General features: G+C 38.5%; 1 protein-coding gene and 1 long non-coding RNA gene across 3 annotated transcripts in view; one reads left to right on the forward strand and one right to left on the reverse strand.

Annotated features, from left to right (window-relative positions):
• MOGAT1 (monoacylglycerol O-acyltransferase 1) overlaps window positions 1–15,125 on the forward strand; it is a 35,159-nt gene extending 20,034 nt beyond the window's left edge. For both annotated transcript variants that reach the window (XM_077155263.1, XM_077155264.1), the window contains exons 4-6: window positions 2,438–2,612; window positions 3,182–3,381; window positions 14,897–15,125. In XM_077155263.1, the coding sequence (XP_077011378.1) occupies window positions 2,438–2,612; window positions 3,182–3,381; window positions 14,897–15,051 (530 nt within the window). In that variant the 3' untranslated portion in view covers window positions 15,052–15,125. The remainder of the gene's footprint in view (window positions 1–2,437; window positions 2,613–3,181; window positions 3,382–14,896) is intronic.
• LOC143678153 (uncharacterized) lies at window positions 9,373–12,367 on the reverse strand. Its single transcript, XR_013173094.1, has 3 exons — window positions 12,289–12,367; window positions 11,486–11,541; window positions 9,373–9,532 (listed from the first exon to the last, which is right to left on the reverse strand). It is a non-coding gene; the product is annotated as an uncharacterized LOC143678153 (long non-coding RNA).
• Window positions 15,126–20,764: the final 5,639 nt, after the last annotated feature.

Below are 20,764 nucleotides of genomic sequence, written 5' to 3' on the forward strand. Positions count from 1 at the left end.
GCTACAGCCTTAAAAGGTCTAAAGGCTAAATAAAAATTTCCAAACTTGTAGTGGAGATTTAGGCTGTTATTGTCTCTATGGTTAGAGGGCCCTCAATCCCTTTCAGACCCAGCTTTCCAAGACAGTCCCTGGTCCAAGGCTGCCTTTCTTCTCTGCACTAGCCTTGGTAGTTGTCTCTCTAGATGTGAAAGGCAGACACACATATGCTCCAGGTCTCATCAAGTAAAGAACCAGTAGGATTTCAGGGGTTCTTTGATGACAGGTGTCTGTTTTGCTCTTATCCAAGAGATTTCTGTGGATATAAATCCTGGAACTCCCCCTCCAAACCATTACATTTGGCCCATTTCAGCGTGTCTATACTCACTAGTTATTGGCCAAAGAAGACTTTGCATTTCAAAGCTTATCTTCCTTTCTATCTACCCATTAAGGCTGGGCAGGTCATCAGGGGTCAGATCACGACAGCTGTATATACTATGCAGAGGAGTTTAAATTTTGTGCTCCAGGTAAGCAGCAGGGAACCTATGAAGAATTTTGAGCAAAGAATGGACTTAATTGATTTTCCATGATAGAAGGATCATTCAGGCAGCAGCTCAGAGTCAGGTTGGAGGAGAGTGAGCTTGGAGACTATGATGATCGAAGAGTCTATGGCAGTGGAAATTCAGAAGAGAGGATCAATGTGAACAGTATTTGATGGACAGATTCAGTAAGACTTAGTGATTGATTCAGCCTCATAGGGTCAGCCACTGTATTTGTCATCACTATATCCTCAGTGTATATCACAGTGTCTTGTGTGTAGCTTATGCTCAGAAAGTGTTTTTCCTTTTTTATTTTTTTTGGCATGGGAAGCTCTGGGAATCGAACCTGGGTCTCTGAAATGACAGGCAAGATTTCTGCTGCTGAGCCACCATTGCACCGCCCAGAAAGTGTTTTTGAATGAATGAATAAGCAAGTTAATGTGAAGGCTAAGAGAGAAGAATAAATGTGACTGGAGTGACTGCTTAGATGGTGGTCCCATTCATTTTGATAAGTAATGCTGCAAGGGGTAATTTAGTGTATTGAGTTGGGGAACATGGAGTTTGAAGTGTCTTGAGACATCCAGGTAGAGATGTCCTTTGGGCCATTGGAGATGTGGGCCTGGAACCTGAGGAAGAAGGTCTCCCAAGATAGGGGTTTGGGAGAACTCAGCACACATAGTTGGTGTTTGAATTCATTGGTGTGGATGATGTTTGAAGACTAGAGACAATGAAGAAACCCTGGGAAAGAGCAGCGTTTAAGGGTGACCCGAAGAAGGAAACCTGAAGAAGAAACTGGAAAGAAGTGCTAGAGAGATAAGAGGCAAGCCAGGCTAGCCAGGAGTCTGGGAATCTACTGAGGACTTTATCCCTCCAGCTCTCACGCAATTCACAGAGCAGAGATGATGGCTACACTTTGAATTCAAATTCATTTTGGCTCAGGTTCTCTACCCTCTGACCTATCACCCTCTGCCTCTTTCCTTAAGAGGGTAGTTGGTCATTCAGAAACTTGTCATAATTTTACAGTTCCCCCTAGAATAGGAACCCATGGTAAAATCATCATATAATTTCCTCCAAGAGATGAGATGAGGTGTGCATGTCTTTATAAACAGCCTGTTGAATACATTCTGGATGGGTGAAATGAAGAATAGAAGGAAACATGAGACGTTAAAATAGCTCCGAAATGTGTTTGTGGCTTTGATTTATTCTTTACTGTGTTTTCCACAAAGGGTTCATAGCATATTTTAAATCAGAAAATGAATACTTAAAGTTATTTTTACCTGGGAAGACCTAATACAAAGACTGAACAGCTATGCAACTGTCTTAAATGAACAATTTAGCAAAGTTGAACTGGACATCTTGGAACCATGTAGAGATATGACAGGTGATCTAGATTATTTGTCAAATGTCCAAATTATTTGAAGCCATATAAAATATCTGAAAAAAAACAAGCCACTGTGTTTTCAGCAGATCTACTGCAGCTCCCTGAAGGATATAATTTTCAGTTCTTAGCAAGGTTGAGCCAGGTTAATGATCAAGGCCATCACGTATGGCTGTGTATGTTGTACACTGAGCAACTCCAGAGGGCACCTTTTACTTTGAATGCAATATGAATGGGTCCCATAGAATTGAGCAGTGTGGAACCTGCCCAAATGAGCAGTAGATCATCAGGTGGCATTTGATAACCTGAAAATGGAACTTCACATTTCCATTTCACTTCAGACACTGCCAAATGTTTGATCTTATTAGTGGAATACATAGCTAAGGTTTGGCTGTGCAAAAATTGTAAGCCTGAAAAATGCTCCAAATGTAAGCAGTATAGGAAATTTAGTTAAGTATTTGCTGATGCCATGGAACATTATGATTAAAATTTTTTTTAATTTAAAGAAGGATGATTAGTTACATCTTTTGTTTTACTCACTAAGGGGCAGTCTCAGTTTCCAAGAAAAGTGTGTCCCATGTGCTGAGCAAGGAAGGAGGTGGAAACATTTCAGTTATTGTCCTTGGGGGTGCAGAAGAATCTCTGGATGCCAATCCTGGAAACTTTACTCTGTTCATCCGCGAACGGAAAGGATTTGTTAAATTGGCTTTGACCCATGGGTAAGTGACTTTTCATTTCAGGTCACTGGGTCAGGGAAGTTATGACATTATTGAATGAACACAAATAAAGCACTTTTTCTAGCTGTTAAAGGCAGGCCTCCTCCAAATTAATCACAATAAAAGTAGGGGTGTATGTTCTTGGGGGATGGAATAGACCTTCTTGCTTAAGGAATTTCAATCCAAGGGCATCCAGCAATTAAATTTATCTCTGAAAGCAGAACAAACACCTTCAACCCAAAACAAAGTTTTATAGACACAGTATAAATTTCCAGCCAAATGAACAAATTAGTAATGGTCAAAAGTATAGGTGCAAAGGAAACTTCCTGGAACCCTGATTTTCTGTAGAATAAAATTCCATAAATGGCTAGACTGCTGAAAGAGTGCCTTCCCCCAAAGTTTCAAGTGTAAGTATGAGGCGGTTTCAATGTATGGAACGAGAAGTTAGCAATATAGGAAGGCTTGGGACATTAAGGAATTTTTAGGAATTAGTTGCAAAAATCAGACAGACATATTAAAATATTAAATGCATTTCATCTAAAATACTGATTCTTCCCCTGTGTTATTTGCAGGGCCCATTTGGTCCCACTGTATTCTTTTGGTGAAAATGAACTATTTAAGCAAGTTCACAACCCTGAGGGCTCATGGCTTCGAACTGCTCAGAAGAAACTACAGAAGATCGTGGGGTTCACCTTGCCACTGTTTCATGCCAGAGGAATTTTTCAGTACAATTTTGGCCTAATGCCCTATAGGAAATGTATCAACACTGTGGGTATGTAGGTTAATGACTAAAGGCTTGTTAAAATGGTAAAAATACCTTTGAGTGATAGTCATTTTTATTGATGGAGGTACCAGTGCAGGAGATGTGGCTTTGAATAAGAACTTCCTAACATAATAATCCTATAGATGTTATTTGAACTTCACTGACAGTATGCCTTTTATTTGTGAAATATAAGGCATACTTACATTATTATATTCATTGACTGCCTTCAAGAATACAGCCACTGAGCCACTGGTAGAATCTGATTTTTTAAACCAAGTTTCTAATTCTCTATAACAAATCTGTTTCTCTTTATCAGCAGATGATAGCATAACAATTCCTTGACTAACAAGATATCAGGGTTTGCTAGCTGATGGAAAGTTCAGTATAATAGCTGTCTTCATCATGTTCAATTCTTGGGGACATCAGCTTCTATAGCAAAGACACTTCTTGAACTTTTTGCTAGATAATCATTTGCAAACTAGCTATAGTTATATGTGCTTCAGTATGGGCTAACTGTTTTTAAAAGTTGCATATTTGGGTATCAAGGAGGGAGAGGAGAGTGACAGATCATGTTGATAAAGAGGACTGAGGGGCCAAGCAATAAGGAGGTAGGAGTGGGACTGGAACACTGAAATGAGAAAGTGCCAGGCTGGTGCTGATAGCAGAAATAACAAAAACCATGCACTCTCTCTATTTACCATGGATAGTCCATTAAATGAAATTCAAATATAGTCTAAAGTTTTTTGTCTGTTTCACTAGAAGATTTTGCTATCATAAGGGTCTAAGGGCTGGGTATTTCTCATGTGGTCATATGTTTTAAATGCTGTATTTAACTCAAATGGAATGGTAGCAGCCTTATTCTTAGTGAAATAGGAATACTGAGATAAATTTGTTTTCGATCATATTTTTCAAGATAAGCTGGTTACACTTTGGCATGTTAATTAATCATTTCTATCCTTCATTTGCAAAGTAGTGCAGTTAATATTTTGGGGGATATAAAGAAAATGCTAAGATTGATTTTAGGAACTAAGAATTCTAATGAAAAGAAATTCATAATCACACATGAAATAACTTGTGAATGTTGAAAGAATGTTCTGTTGAGTTTAATGATTACAGTTATCCCCTAGCTAAGTTAAGCATATTGTAAAGAAGTAACGTGGTTTGCCACTTGACAGAAATCATTAATTGGTCAAAGGTCAAATGGAAATTACTGCATCTGATTTAGTTATAAACACCAAAAAAGTACAGTTCTTGTTTTCACTCATACCTACCCAACTTGCTTCTCTTAAAAGATTCTGAGTAAGAGAAAAGTGATTTAACCCACTCTTCCCCACAGCCCTCTGAAAGGATTATATCAGAAATACTATTTAGAGTCTTCAAGACCCTCAGTGTCCAGTTATCGCTCAAAGCCTTTTAAAAATGAAGTTAAGAATACGAACATACATGAAACTCAGTTGCCTGCTCTTATGATGTCCGAGTGGAAGCCAAATGGTGAGAGCGACTTGATTTGTACAAACCAGATCTTCAAAACTATGTGCATTTAAAACTTTTATTTACACGAAATAAGGTTAAGGAGAGAAATAGTACAGGTTAAGGAGAGAATATTTCCAATTCCATATGCAAAAATAAAGCTATTTATTAATCAGATGCCACAGAAAATAAAACATAATATGATTTTAAAACAATGATCTAAATTACGAGGTTTGTTTCTATTTAAAATTGAAGCCCTTTAGACCCAGGGTTGTTTCTTGTGGACTCCCTGACCAAAACTCTTCCTGTCCCATCCCAGTCAGGATGCAGGAATAATGCAGAGCAGCAAGTTATTTTGTGGCCCCTTTGCTCCCCCTTCAACTTAACTAAAGCTTTGTTAATATAAATAAGCACTACTCACATGGCAAGAGCTCTGTACATAGTTTTGCAGGTGTGAATTCCATACATTTTAGCGGAACTCCTTCTAAATGATCACTTCAGCTATAATCCTTTCACTCACGGGTATTGAGAGATGCCTAGATTCTTCATCCTATGAAGTGTTCCCAAGCATCTTTTAGCCTGGTCTTCATTGGTGACCTCAACCAATGAAGACCTCTCCTTTCAATTTTAAGGGATTCTCACTAAGACTGTAATATCCCTTTACATTTCTTTAAACATGTGTCCTTACTGAATCCAAAGTGCCATATTCAGGGCAGAGTCACTCTCTACGACATATTTCTTACCCCAGACCTTGCTAAATCATCAGATTTCTCTGCATCCTCCATCAAAATCTTCTTTTCTCCTTACTGAGGGGCAATCTCATTGGATGTAACTTGCAAAGAAGCTACTATATCTTTTCTTAATATATTTAACAAATAGTCTGTAATTTATATATTTTATGAATGTTATCAATCTATCACATACAATGAAATGTTCACATAGTAACAGAGAAAAAGTGTTTTAAATGTCATATCCATTATGACAGCCAGAGGGACAGTTGACTTCGTTCAGACTTTAAGAAAATGTGTCAAGTATCACAGTTTCTTGGAAGAACATTGCTTCTTTTAATTCTGCATTTTTTATTTCTGCATTACTGAGCTCCGTGAGGATGAGAATAAAAATAGAAGTGAAACTTGCTATTTAAAAGAGGAAATTTCATGTTTCATAGCATGTGTTACTTTTCACTTAAAAAAATTTTATGTTGAAACATTTCAAGCATTCGAAAGAATTTCACGAATAGTAAAATTAACTCCTGTATACCTTTCTCCTAGACTTACCAGTTAACATTGTGCTATAGGTTCTCTCTAATGCTATAATAATGCACTTTTCATTATTATTATTAATGAACTCTCTGAGTAAGCATAGACGACATGACTCCTGGCTCCTAATTACCTTTACATATATATCACTTAAGAACAATATCTTTCTCTTCTATAATGGCAGTATAATTCAGCAAATCTAACACTGATTCAGTACAAGTATCTAATATATAATTTATATTCAAATTTTGCCAATTAGCCGAATAATTTCCTTGTTACTTGTTAGTGGTTTTTTTTAGTTTGTTTTTTGTTTTGTGGTGGAGGGGAGTCCCCTAAGTAGGATTATACATGGCATTTAATTTTTTTTTTTTTTTTTAACATGGGCAGGCACCGGGAATCGAACCCGGGTCCTCGGGCATGGCAGGCAAGCATTCTTACCTGCTGAGCCACCATGGCCCGGCATTTAATTTTCATATCTCTTCAGTTTTCTTTAATTTGGAGTAGTTCTTCAACTTTTCTTTGTCTTTTTGGCATAGGTGGTTTTGGAGAGCATAGACCAATTGTTTGTAGAATGTTCCTGAACTTTGGTGGTATATTTCCTCATGATTATATTCCAGATACATTTTTGGCAAGAAATCCACAGAAATAGGTTGTATCCTTCTCAGTGCGTCAAATCATGAGGTCCGTGTACTAGTTGGCATTTTAATATAAAGAACTTTTTTTCCCTCTTCCCAGTGGTAGATTATTTTGAATTATAGATACCTCTACAGGCTTAACAGCTATGTTTGCATGTAGCACACAAAGGAATGCAATTGCAATTCTTCTAACTTCAAGACTCTCATGAACTACAGACACCATCATCTGATTATCAATATGACAGAAGTGTTCATTCCATTTTTACTCTTAAGGCAACATTGAGGGAACACAAATAAAAAAAAACAAGAAATTGTTTTTTTCCCCTGTAATCCCACTGTGACAGGTAACAGTAAGGCACCAACCAAACACACACAAATTGACTTGACGTGAAGAAGGTACATATCATCTATACGTCATCACATCAGCCATATATGTAGAAGGAGTTGGAATGGGTTTGAGGTCTGAATCTGAGTAACTTTGGATGTTTCATTTATCTTCTCTGAGCCTCAGATTCTACAATGGTAAAGAGCGGATAATAGTAATTGTGCTATTTTCTCTCTGGGTTATTCTGTGGCTAAATGACAGGAGATTTGGAAAATCATTCTGTAAACTCCAGGTGCTAGGCAAATGGGGGTTGGGATACAGAACAGAAATCTGTCTTAACCCAATTGTGGGGCTCTTTCAAATGGGCTTCAGTATCCCTGTGCAAATATTCTTGCTGAAATGTTAAATCTAATCAAGCCATGAGAAAATAACCAGGCAAATTCATATATGAGGCATTGTATAAAACAAGTGGCCTCCCAGAAAGGGAATGAGGGCCTATAATTCTGTATAGTTTAATGTAATGCCTAGATACATCCCAGAGTATGTTGAGAAGATAATTAAAAAATATTGGCTGACAGGCAATGGTGGTGCAGTGGCAGAGTTCTCACCTGCCATGCAGGAAGCCTGGGTTCGATTCTCAGTGCCTGCCCATGCAAAAACAAATAAACAAACAAACAAAAGTATTGGCAAAGTCCGTTAAGGGATGGGAGAAAAAATATGGAACTCTTAAGCATTACCACCATGGAAACCCCTGATATTGGCTCAAATATTAGGAACTCCCGAGTCAATAGGCCAAGCTCTTAATCTTGAATCTTTCTCTTGTGAAGCTTAATTATGAAGCTGAGAAGCTAAGCCTACCTGCAGTCATGTCTAAGAGTTACTTCCAGAGGAACTCTTTTGTTGCTCAGATGTGGCCTCTCTCTCTCAGCCCAACTCTGCAAGTAAAGTCATTACCCTACCCACTACATGGGACAATGACATCCAAGGGTGAAAATCTCCCTGGCAACAGGGTACATGACTCCCAGGATGAACCTGGCCTTGGAACCATGAGATCAACAATGCTTTCCTGACCAAAAGGGGTAAAAGAATTATAACAAAGGTATCAGTGGCAGAGAGAGTTCAGCTAGAATCAAGAGGCCACAGGTACTCTGGAGGCTGCCCTTATGCAATCTTTAGCTAGATATTGCTATTTATCATAGTTTGTCAAACCCCAATCAAAACCATTCCTGCCATCCCTAAAGAGCACCTAGGGCTGTATCTGAGATTCAACAAAGATTCCATGCAGTATGATTACTTTCCAGAAATCTACAACTTCCAGATGGGTTCCTAGGCCAGATAAGTCCTGAAACCCAGAGGGGCCAGCTTCTCCAAGAATATCAACTATTTCTATCCCCTTATCCCATATTATCAACAGCTCTTTCTTTGGAGAAAGATCAAAGCAGAAGGTGGAGTTGTAACAGAAAAGATGGCATTTAACAAATGAGCATGACTGCTGAATCATATTGATATTTCTTTTAGTCACCAGTGTCTTGGAGCAGAAGGAAAAACCTAAAATTGTGGAACTATAATCCATACCAAGCTCTGAAATCTGTTCTATAACTAATTGTTGTGGTGTGCTTTGAAATTTATTGTTTTGTTGTATATATGTTATTTTTCAAAGGAAAAAAACAAAAAACAAATGGCCTGGCCTCTCAAAGTATCAATGGATGAAAAGACAAAAAAAGGAGGAGGAACTTAAAGCCACACAACAGCTATCTTGGAATAGGGGAGAAAACAGCTATAAAGAATATTATTGGGGCAGTTGTTAAAGTTTGAATATGGATTAAATATCAAATAGTATTGTAGAGATGTTAAATTTCTTGGTTATGATAGTGGAGTTGTTGTTATATAGGACAGTATCCTTATTCTTAGGTGATACATGCTGAAATATTTAGGGTTGATGCATCACATGATGATGTCACATGATGTTTGCAATTACTTTCAACGGCTCTATAAAAATGAAAATGATAACACACATGTATGGAGAGAAAGAGAGAAGAGAAGGAAGGAGCACAAGAGAGAAACCAACTGTGCTAAAAAATATTGAAAGTTGGTGAATCTAGGTGAAGGGTATACAAGTGCTTATTGCATTATTCTTTCCATAGGTTTGAGATTAAAAAAAAAAAAGTTAGGAAGGGTGTTCTAGTCTGCCAAAGTTGCCAGAATGCAACACATCAGAGATGGATTGCCTTTTAATAAAAGGGGATTTATTTAGTTAAAAACTTATAGTTCTTCAGAGGAAAGGCAGCTAGCTTTCATTCTGTTACACGGGAAGGCACATGGTGACGTCTGCTGGCTTCTCTCCTGGCTTTTGGGTTCCAACAGCTTTCCCTGGGGCAATTTCTTTCTGCATCTCCATATATCTGGAACTGTGGCTCTTGATATGAGGTGTGCTTGGGCTGTGCCACATTGAGGTCGTTCTTTTAAGCCTCCTGGGAATTAAATTAAACATCACTCACTGTGTAAGACACTCCCCTTAGGTGACTGAAGAGGTACTCAGCCACAGATGAGTCTCACATGCTAATGATTCAAGTCCATAGCAACAGAACAAGGCGCTATCACCTGGACAAGTTGACACCTGAACCTAACTACCACCGAGGGGAATGTACTTTGTTTTAAATTGATTTGAAATCACTTGAGGGCAAAAGTAATTCCTTATGTGTCAAATCATTATATACAGATGGGAAAAAAAGCAGAGTAAGCAGATTATCTGAAATAGCAAAAAAAAAAAAGGGAACTTAATTAAGTTTTCATTGTAAAGTAGGGCTTTAAGGAGATAACAATGTAAGATAACCAGCATGTTAATGTATGTGCATATAGATGTACACACACACACACACAGACACACACTGACAATGGGTGTCTCTCCAGCCTCCATTATATGCCAGAGGTTGGATTTGAACCCACGTTTTAGCTGGTTCCTCAGTGTCTGCCACACAACACCCTACCTTTTCTTTCTCTAATTGTACAGCTGTATACTGTCTTGAGAAAGTATTTCCTGAGTAGCATCATTAGAGAGATTAAGTCTATGGAATTTTCATAATTACAGAAAAATAGAATAAAGATTTTTTTTTATTGTGAGAGGTCTATGGCTTGCCTCAGTGAGAGAAAACAATGCACGTTTCCAAACTCTACTACAACCCATGAAGCTGCTCATTCTTCAGCCTAGGTGAATGCAGCACAGCACCCATAGAAATTGGAGCAAGAGTTCTGTGCAAGGCAATAAATACATAACTAATCTTGAACTGTTGGATGGAATTTGGAAAATGGAACCAATAAGCATGCCATCTATAAAAAGCAGCAAAACATAAAACAAGAACTATGATTCCTGACTCTGCTGCAGCAAGTAGGCATTAGAAGATTTTTCCAGGGCAAGAAGTTCTATTTCCAAGAGCAGCCGGATGCAGCTGTTTTTCCCTTTATGTTGTAAAAAGAAGTGTGCAACTATTCTAGTTTTATGTTGAAAACATTTTTTTCTTCTTGTTAGCAGCAAAAAAAGTCTCCTTTTTGTCGAGAGGGAGAAAATGTTTGTCTTCTAGAGCTGCAGGGACCCCTCTCACAATATCCCCATTGGCAATAACACAATTCCAGATGGATCATTTTACTTCGTCCCCTTACACTGGAGTTGGGTATGGAAGGAGTGTTTTGCGTCCTGGTTTCGCAGATGAAGACATTGAGTCTCTAATGATAGTAACAGGTAAAATGTGACGGCACTTATAACCCACCAGGCTCTTGCTGTGAACTGAGGCCCCATTGCATGATGGCCTAAGGGGATAGGGCTCCTTTGCCTTAAGGCTGGGATGTGAAGCAAATAGAGACCCTAAAAGCTGACGCCCTGGTCCTTTGTTTCTCTGCCTGCCTTCCTCTACAGAAGGCAAAGTGACCAAGGATGCCTGCCTCCACGTGTTCATCTTACGGCCTTTTGACCCAAGCCCTTTCCTCAAGAGTTTTGCATTTCTGGTACTGCTATTCAGGTTCATGGGGATTTTCCTTGGACTATTTAAATGAATTTCTCTGTGCCTCATTGTTCTCATTTGTAAAACAGGAGCAATTAAGGCCACCTCGCTGGATTGATCTGAGGATTCAAGTTAATGGCATCTTGTAGGTCCTCAATAAATAATAGTTATATTCCAGTATAGGTGCAATTTACCCTCCAAGTAGCTCACTTGGAGCTAAGTTCACCAAAATAGGTTTTTTCCACTAATGTCTTAGGGAGTTATAACTTCTTTTCTATGAGCTACGTATGATTCCTTGGGATCTTGGGTAAAAGCATTAACTGTGATATGGGTTAACTCTGGCTTTACCCCTGAAAAGCAATTGAGAAGGGTTTCATATGCTCTAATCTAGTTTGGGTCAGTTTAAGAAGGAGGGATAGGAATACTGACCTTAAATCTTAACTTCATCTGCTTATTGAGTCGGAGCTTTCAGCATCTCAGTTTCTCTGCATGTAAATAAGAGAAAGACTAGTATTACAAGGTCTGCCACACCATTTAAAGAGAAAATGTCTTCTGATGATAAATTCAATAGATACAGGTATTTCTGAACTCTCTGGAAGAGGCATCTATTAATGAGAAAATAGCAGTAGTAAAATTAGGTGTAGAATAGCTGCTAGAAAAGAAGACTTGATTAATAATTAAGAACTCACACATCCTAATTAACAAAAGCTGGGACCACACACTGAATCTTCTTAGACCCGTTTGTCTCTTTCTGAGTCCCCGACTCCCAACCCAAATAGTTAAATTTTCTACACAGGGAAAATTTCACTGTTAGTAAAAGCACTACGAAAAAGAAGCTTTTTCTAAAAAACCAAGAATTTGCTAGTAGATTTCTTAATTTGCATGAAGATTTCTAAATTTTTCCATCAAATGACAACAACATTCAGAGCTAGAGGGAAACTGCAAGAATACTCTTTCATTCTATACATGAGACACGTAAATTCAAAGAGGAAGCTAACTTGCTCAGTCTAGCCGGGTGCCTTTTGCGCCCCACACCAGCTCCTGATTCTATCGCCTAACTACATTGGCCTCTTCTAATCCATATTCCCAGCCACAACTGAAAGGGTTGTGTTTCTGATTCTTTATGTTGAATTACAAAGGACTTATGTCTATCACATATACATTTGACATCCAAGCTATCAAAGAAAATTACTACAGGAGCTTCTTAAGGCTATATCGGATATAATACTTACCAATTTGAGAATGTTAATGTTGCAATAAGGATATATTATAATGTATGCATGCAAATATATACATGTGTGTCTGTTTCACTTCCTTCTCTTTGTCCCTTTGCTTCCCCTATAAATGACATCCATCACTTCCTTCCTTCTCTGTTATGTAACAATTGCTGGGTTTTCCCTTAACTAACCACCTATCTCACGGATGTGGATCTAAGCCTTGCATGTAGCATGGTGTGACTTGTGGCAGGTCAAAGGAAACCTCCTCCCCTGCGAGTTCCATTCCCTCGCCTACCGCTCCACATGACCTCATGTCTAAACTAATCAAAGGTAGAAAGAAGCAGTTTGCTGTTTAGTGGGTCATTGGATATCCTGCGTGTTTTCAGTCCTTGGCAGTCAATAGCAGCTTCCGACCAGTAGAGGGCGCAGGGGCACAGTGATAGCAGAGAGGACCCAGGAGAACAGGTGCCAAAGCCACATGTATCTTCGTATTCTCTAAAAATGTGTGACCAAAAAAAAAAAAAAAGATTGTGACAAGTGAGAAAAATATATATTATATAAACACTTTTAAATTACGCATAGAAATTACAAGATTTGTTTTAAATCATTTATTTGTAATCTTGTAAATAAATTCCTATAGTAGAGATGAAGTGAAAGTCCCCCATTCTTACCTCCTTCCCTAGAAGTAACCACTGTTATGGGTTTGTTGTCTCCCTTTCCAGACTTTTTGTGTGTGTGAAATATAACATATATACAACAAAGCAGTAAATCTCAAAGCACGTCGCAATAATTAGTTGTAGAACAGATCTCAGAGTTTGGTATGGGCTATACTTCCACAATTTTAGATTTTTCCTTCTAGCTGCTCCAAGAAAACTGGAGATTAAAAAAGATATCAATATCATGATTCACCAGTCATGCTCATCTGTTAAATCCTAACTTCTCTATTATAACTCTTCCTTCTCCTTTGATCTTTCTCCCAATCTTTGGGGGTGTTTGGCTATGCCCATTCTAACTTTTTCATGCTGGAAAGGGCTGTCGTTAATATGGGACAGGGGGATGGAACTAGCTGATGTTCTGGAGAGGCTGGCCCCTCTGCATTTCAGGACTTATTTGGCCTAGGAACCCATCTGGAGGTTGTAGGTTTCTGGGAAGTAATCATAGTGCATGGAAGTTTTGTAGAATCTCAGATAAAGCCCTAGACATTCTTTAGGGTTGGCAGGAATGGTTTTGGTCGGGGGTTGGCAAACTATGGTAAATAGCAATATCTAGCTTGCATAATAGTAATCTCTAGAATAACCTCTCGACTCTATCTGAACTCTCTTAGCCACTGGTACTCTATTTTGTTACAATTCTTTCCCCCTGTTTGGTCAGGCAGGCGTTGTCGATCCCATGAATTTCACCCTATTTTAAAATTGAGAACTTTAGATTAAACTTCCTTCTGACCAGAGCCCTCTGTCTACTCTTTCCCCTGATTCCTAGACTGCTATGGTGGTAACCAGTTCCAGCCAGGCACTGGCATTGGAACCCCAGGAGGCTTCACAGATGCAGGTGCCAGGCAGGTATGATCCCTAGGCTCGGGAAGCCAGGGGACCTGAGAGGACAGGGGCAGCACCTGCATCTGTGATGTGTAAAACACTACAATTTAAGAATATGGACAACTGATTAGAAATCTCTTTTACATCCCTTGAGTCAAACAGGATGTATTTCCAGGCTGCGTTTTGTTTTTGGGAAGCCAGTTTTCCACCCCTGCTCCATGCTTTCTTGGTTCAATTATTTACTTCCAGATAACCATTCCCCTGCTCTTTATTATTTTTAAAAAATTAATCTGGTTTGTATTTATTCTGTAGGACATCCAGATTTTTTTCTATGCATTAAATGCTTATATATATACCCAGAAAGATGACTTTTTTTCATAAATGGAATCACACTGTATTTTTTTACAGCTTGCTTCCCCCCGCCACCCCTCACTTTTAGATATCTATATATGTGGGTGTCTACACATATATATTATTTCATTTTTTAAATAAAATTGCTGATTAGGATTCCATTAAATGAATAGTTCATGACTTATATAATAGCTCTTCTATTGAGACTTTAAGTTGGCTTTTGGTTTTTCATTGTTACAAACACTGAAATCCTCATAACTGCATGTGTTTCTTTAATACAGATACTTAGCTGTGAAGATATATATATATATATATATATTATTTTTTAGAAAAACTATTTAAAGAGTCTGAGTGGGGGTTTGATGATGAGTCAAAGATTTTACAGCAGTAATAGTAGGGCACTGTGGTCTGCCAGCTGCCCAGAAAGAGAATGCTGGTGATGTGGCACCCAGCTATGTCCACACGCCTCACAGCTGCTGGCAGCACAGTGGCTCATTTGACTCAAAAGTCAAAACCACTGGCACTGACAGTCCAGTGTCTGCAGAGAAGGAATGTTCTCTACTATCAAGTGAGATGGTGTGACCACTGCAGGCAGCCAATAAGATGAAAAAGGAGTGGCACTAGCGGGCCTGAGTGGATTCTGATTGGCAATTCTTTCCAGAGCTCTCTGTTAGCGGCAAGAGTGGGAGGTGGTGTGGCTTGGGTTTCCCACTGATGATGTATTCTCTTTTTTGCAGTGGGCTGCCCAATTCCTGTTGATAAGACCCTGCACCCAACCCCAGAGCAGATCGATGAGCTGCATCAAACCTATCTGAAGGAGCTAAGGAAATTATTTGAAGAGCACAAAGGAAAGTATGGTATTCCAGAGGACAAAACTCTCATTTTCAAATGATTGTGCTCTTAGAAGTCATAAATGAAACACAAACATCCCCTTGAGAGAATAAATATTTTGAGTGTTTATTTTTTTCTCTGACTGTGGCATCAAATTTATAGCTATATTTATAGTATTATTGGTAGTATTAATTTGTAGCATTATTTATGGTGACAGATGATGTTATATCTGTGGTAAATAAAAATGCAGTAGATGATAATAGGATAAGGCTGGAGAGGAAAATAAGACTCATAGTAATCGTCCTCATTTAGGAAGGCTAAATTATTTTACTGATTAGGAAATCTTTAGAATTATTATGTGTTCCTACAGTTTCCAAACAATGTAGACCCTTTAATACAGAGTTTCTGTTTTGGGTGATGAGAAAATTAGACCCTTTTCCTAAACATCACGAAAGTTTTCGGTGGTGTTTCACGACTATGACAACTGTCGTTCAGGCCAGCCAGAACATAAAGGAGAAAATGTGTAAAATGATTTGCCATTTGTTGGTCAACAATGTTAGTACTATACTGTTAGTAAAAAATGTTACTTCACTACTTATATACTTAGATAATCTGATACTTTAGGTCATGCCAACCAATGTATTTTTCACAGTGCTGCAGATTTTTTATGACGTTTTGGAAATAAGATGAATCTGCCATATGGAAACCCATGTGGACAGGAATACACCTCTTCTCTATTCATGCTTAGGAATATGTTGCTGTTGGCAAGGAGCCTTATGTAGAAGACACGCTTTTGCACATGTTTTGGAACACTGAGATTCCAGAAGGATTTCATGGTAACATAAATAGTTTTAATTTCCTTCCCAAATGGCCTCTTTGTCGTAATATGGGCTATGAAAGGAAGCACCGTCTCCAGGGAGCTGTGTGCAGCTCACAGTGGACTTGAGTCATCTGAGTCTTCTCTGAACCACAATGTCACCTCTGTGAGAGTGGAGCCTGTCGCCCTGCTCCCCGCAGTCTCCCTAATACCTGCATCAGCTCCCAGTGCTTAGTAGCTCACAGTACGTACTTGCTTAATGAATGCGTCTCTAGATGAACACACAAACACATTTTGACATCAGGCCAAGAATTTTTAAATGTTTACCAAAGGATGAAACCTATTATAAGACAGGACCCACTTTCAGAAGGAGATAATTTGCTGGGTCTGATGTCCTGTCTGGTAGTCAATACTGCGGGCAGGTTCACAGGGAGCAGGTCAGAGAGAGGTTTCTGAGTGTCACTGTGTGTTAAGTCACTACTCAATAAGAAAAATGTACAGTTTTCAACGATCTTTATTGCAGATGTTTGCTTCCGTGCCTCTTCCATTCTAGGTGTTTGTGGGTGACTTTTGCCTCCTAACTTAGTGGTAATCTGTCTGCAGGCCTCTGGTTTTTAAAACTTCAAGCCCTGGCCTAGATTCTGGATTTGGTTTGGGTAATAGCAAAACAAAATTGTACTGGGCCGATGCCTTGAGTAGGAAAGGATTTCATATGCAAAAAAGTGAACCTTCTCAGTTCTTCTAAATAAGGATTTTTTTTAGCCTGCATCCCTTTGGCTTCCCATTAGTTGAGTGATCTGAGAGTCCATTGACCTGTGGCCTCAAAATTAGATCTTTTTTTTTTTTTTGTCTAAGCAGGGAATAGGAGACAATATATTGCAGTAGATATGGAAAAGTTCACTATAAAGTTCTTTTTGGACAAAGTAAAGTAAAAGGAGTACCATTTAAATAAAGTTGCACCCCAGTTTGTCAGAGGTCAGTCCTCTAGAACAGGGCTGTGAAACACAAATAACCACAACAACTGAAAGCCTATAAGTTATTACAAAATCATGATTTCATTCCTATGGAGAAGTTTTTTAAAGGCCCATGATTCATGGGTTTTTGCAATTTCACATAGGTAGGAATTTTAATTTCCTGTTAACAATGACAGGGTATCTTAGTTTCCCAGGCTACACAGCTACCCACACAAGTTTGGCTTAGACAGTGGGAACTCACTTTCTTAGAGTTTCAGAGATTGGAAGGCTCGCTTGCTCCCAGGGTGGGTAGTATTTTGGCTGGCTGGGAGTCTCGTGTTTTCTTGGCTCTCCTGTCACCTGGACATACATATGGCGATACCCTCTCCTTTCTCTTCCCATTCCAGTGACTTCTGGGGTCCAACTCTTTCCCAGGGTCTTCTCTCACTATTCCTGAATTTATTCTGTCGGAAAAGACTACCATAATCCAGATTAAGACCCACTCTCATTCAGCTGGGCCACACCTTAACTAAAAATAACGTCTTTAAGAGATCCTCTTTTACAGTAAGTTTATATCCACAGGAATTAAGACCAAGAACATGTCTAAATTTGAGGTACATAACTAAAGCCATCACATGGTGCCACTGAGCATCAGTTGGACTACTGGTTCAGTCTCATGCTTAGTAAAGCCAGGGCACTAAAAACTGAGAAAAGTTCTGTTCCTTCTTTGGAGCAGATGAAATTGAAATTGATTACATTTTTAATCCAAAATTTTGCCATTAGAAAAAAATCTAGGCAGAAGCATCTTTAATTTTGGCATATATAAAATCTAATTTAAGAATATACATTGGAGGGCTTATCTCTTTATAGGGTCTCTAGAGGCCTTAATCCTGCCATGCCAGAAGCCCTTTGATATATTCAAAGTTCCTATAGTCCTACAGATCGCAAAAGAATTTTTTTTTATATTAACTTGTGCTACAACAGATAAGTGGGCCATAAACTGAATACCCTGGTACGATTTGATGGAGATTTCCTTCTCTATTTTAAATGTACCCATTTATTTTGCAAGTGCACATAATTTTAAATAGCAAAGCAAAACAGTAACAACAAAAGAAAAAAAAATCTTAAAGCACTAAGAGAAACAGGGCTTACAGCCTTGAGGAAATATGCATTTATGCTGGTTGAGTTGGATTTTCTTTCCCCCCTGTTTCTCTTATACACCGGGTACAGGCTGAGTCATTTCCTTTGTCTTGCACCCAGAAGTATAAAAAATTGTCAATAATCAGCGCTGTTACACTTATACTGAAGGTTGCTGCTTCAATGCTCGGGAAGGCAAGCCTGTTTTCTGTCTCAAAGGAAACTAGAACAGAGGAAGCTGGGTGATTTAATGCAAACCCTTCGCCACTACAATGAAAGTGTGGGTCTTTCTGGGTTAATGGGTGAGTCTTTATATATGCACAGGGTTAAAGGATAATCCCTGCCTTACCTAGAAGGTATAATATCACAGGAGGCATGTGAGATGCAGTGTGGATGTCTGGTAATGTCCTTACTCAGTTAACTTGAAGTATCTTTCAAACTACCTCACTGATGCAGAACACCAAAGTTTGCAATAAATTTAAAAATGATTTTTGGGTACATTAGCTGTTTCTTTGCCTCTGACAGTATTGACAGAATTTGTTGATTGGTTGTTGTTTTTCCAATAGCCCAAGATTATTAGTCTCATATTTATATTTTTAAAACTAAATAATAAAACAACTATTTGTGGGTCTGGGGGGAGTTACTTCAAGTGGCATTTGGATGCATTTTTTAGGGAGAAGAACAGGTCAAATTTAAATTAACCAGCCAGTTGGCCTCTTTCTCTAGGATGATACCTAAGGGGTTCTTTATATTTAAAACAAAGGGATAGCTCTAGCATTTTGAGTATTTTTGCTAATCCTTCCCAAATACCTCCAATTTAGTGCCTTAATATCTTATAAGAGAGGAAGAAAGTTTTGTATCAAGCCATTGTTAACCCATGGGATAAAACTTTTCTCCATAGAACAATCTGCCTTGTTTGCATTTTGACCTTGACACTTTTAGCATTCTCTCAATGAATGCTTATGGCATGAACCAGAAGTTTGGTGGATTTTATGATAGAACCCAAGTTTTAGAGCTAAGAGGGACTTCATAGTCTGCCAGGTTCTTCCTTCTGCAAATGAAGAGTCGGGACCCAGTAAAGTTTAATATGGTTTGGCACAGGCTTTATGTTCATATTTCTGTGACCCAGATTGAACAGGAGGTTCTGCTATTCCATGATCACTGATTATATAACCTAAGAATCCTGCTATAAGACAGAAAAGCAAAAAAAAAAGTGGAATATGAATTAAAGGTACACTTAAAGCAAGGAATTTAAGGACTCTGAAGCAAGCTCTGTCTTATTGGTATTGAGAACATGTTTCTTTTTTCAAACCAGTACACTACATTGTTGATTTTTCCCTTTCACAAGGGCTATTTTAGTAATATGTCTTGTATGAAGTCCAAGTTTTCAACAATGGGCTTAGCTACTAAAGTCTTATGTATTGAAACAGCAAGAAATAGACAAGCTGCCTTACGCCTGGACAACTGATGGGTGGTTGAATTGTGACCTTTTGTGCAGGCCAAAGTAATACTGTTACTTGGACAGTGGCGGAAATAAAGCATCTAGCGCCTCATTGACAGCCCCAACTCCAGAGTCTATTCAGGCTCCAGCCTCACCCAGCTGGGTTGTTGCAGCTGCTTTTTTTTTTTTTTTTTTTTAATCTCTTAGTTTCTGGCGAGGAATCATCACAGGCTCTCCTGAAGCAACGCTGTCCCTGCCTCTTCTCTGTTCCCAAGAGTTGCATAATTCTTGCCTGCTTCATTTCTAGACAAGCTTGGAGACTTAAGTCTTCCTGGTTGAATTCCATGCCCTTCCATGTGGAGGTACAGTGATGTCCAACATACCTACATCGTTGTTTTCTACTCTCTAGCTTTCTGTTTCTTCCTAGAGCCCCTGTCTTCCACCAACTGACAGGGCTAGTGGCTTTGGGCCTCAGAGAAGCTTTGAGCCATCATATGTAAATTGAATTGGGAGTGAATGATCACCAAAGCTTCTTCTGCCTCTGTATACTATGGTCTCTAACCTTTTCCCTGTCATGGTAATGATATCTATTGGAGATGTAGTTTATCTGACGACTTTCCTCTTTCTTTACTATCCTTACTTGATTCTATTCCTCCAGGAAATGTGGTATGCTGGCATGATTGTCTCACTTTCTTTGTATAAGTAAAACACAAATTGCTATGAAATTTCTCCAGGTTCTCAGTGAGCTTTGCTTTTAGTATTTCTAAGAAATAATTTAATTCTCAAAATAAAAGTAGGAGAAATTTATCTAAGAGGCTTCATCTTTTTTATCATTCAAAGCCATGGAATAATATAGCTTATTACTTGTTAAAATCTTTATAGGAGACAGTGAATATTTATCTTTTCTAGACTGTACACACTGTTGTTATGTGCTTTTAAAAATTTCTCAAAGGGTAGCATTTGGGAAAAATAAATGTGTTTTATGCCCATGTTATAAATGTGTTGATGTGTTTTTTAACGTGGATGGAATGGTTTCCATTTCTCACACCTTGACAGGCTGATTGAATTTAGTCTTGGGGATGAATATAAACAAGAGAATTGCAACAAAATGCTCCATGAGCATTGAAAATTCTTATACTTAAGAGTCAGTATTTAAAATTCTCTTGATGAGATAAAAGGCAAAACATAAATGGGGGCCAAACAGATAACCACAGATGTTTAAGTATGAATCAAGAAAAGGGTCTACAAAAAGAAGCAGATCAAGAAACTAACATGGGGTCATGTGGCTGCAATAAGGATGAAAAACTTTTCAAAAACTGATAGAAAAAATTTATTGATTACAAATCAAGTCAATCACTGCTAATAAATGCGAGGTTTCTTCTGGGCACAATGAAAATGCCCTAATATTAGATTGTGGTGATGGTTG

This window comes from Tamandua tetradactyla, chromosome 3, assembly GCF_023851605.1.
Source record: "Tamandua tetradactyla isolate mTamTet1 chromosome 3, mTamTet1.pri, whole genome shotgun sequence".
NCBI classification, from domain to species: domain Eukaryota; kingdom Metazoa; phylum Chordata; class Mammalia; order Pilosa; family Myrmecophagidae; genus Tamandua; species Tamandua tetradactyla.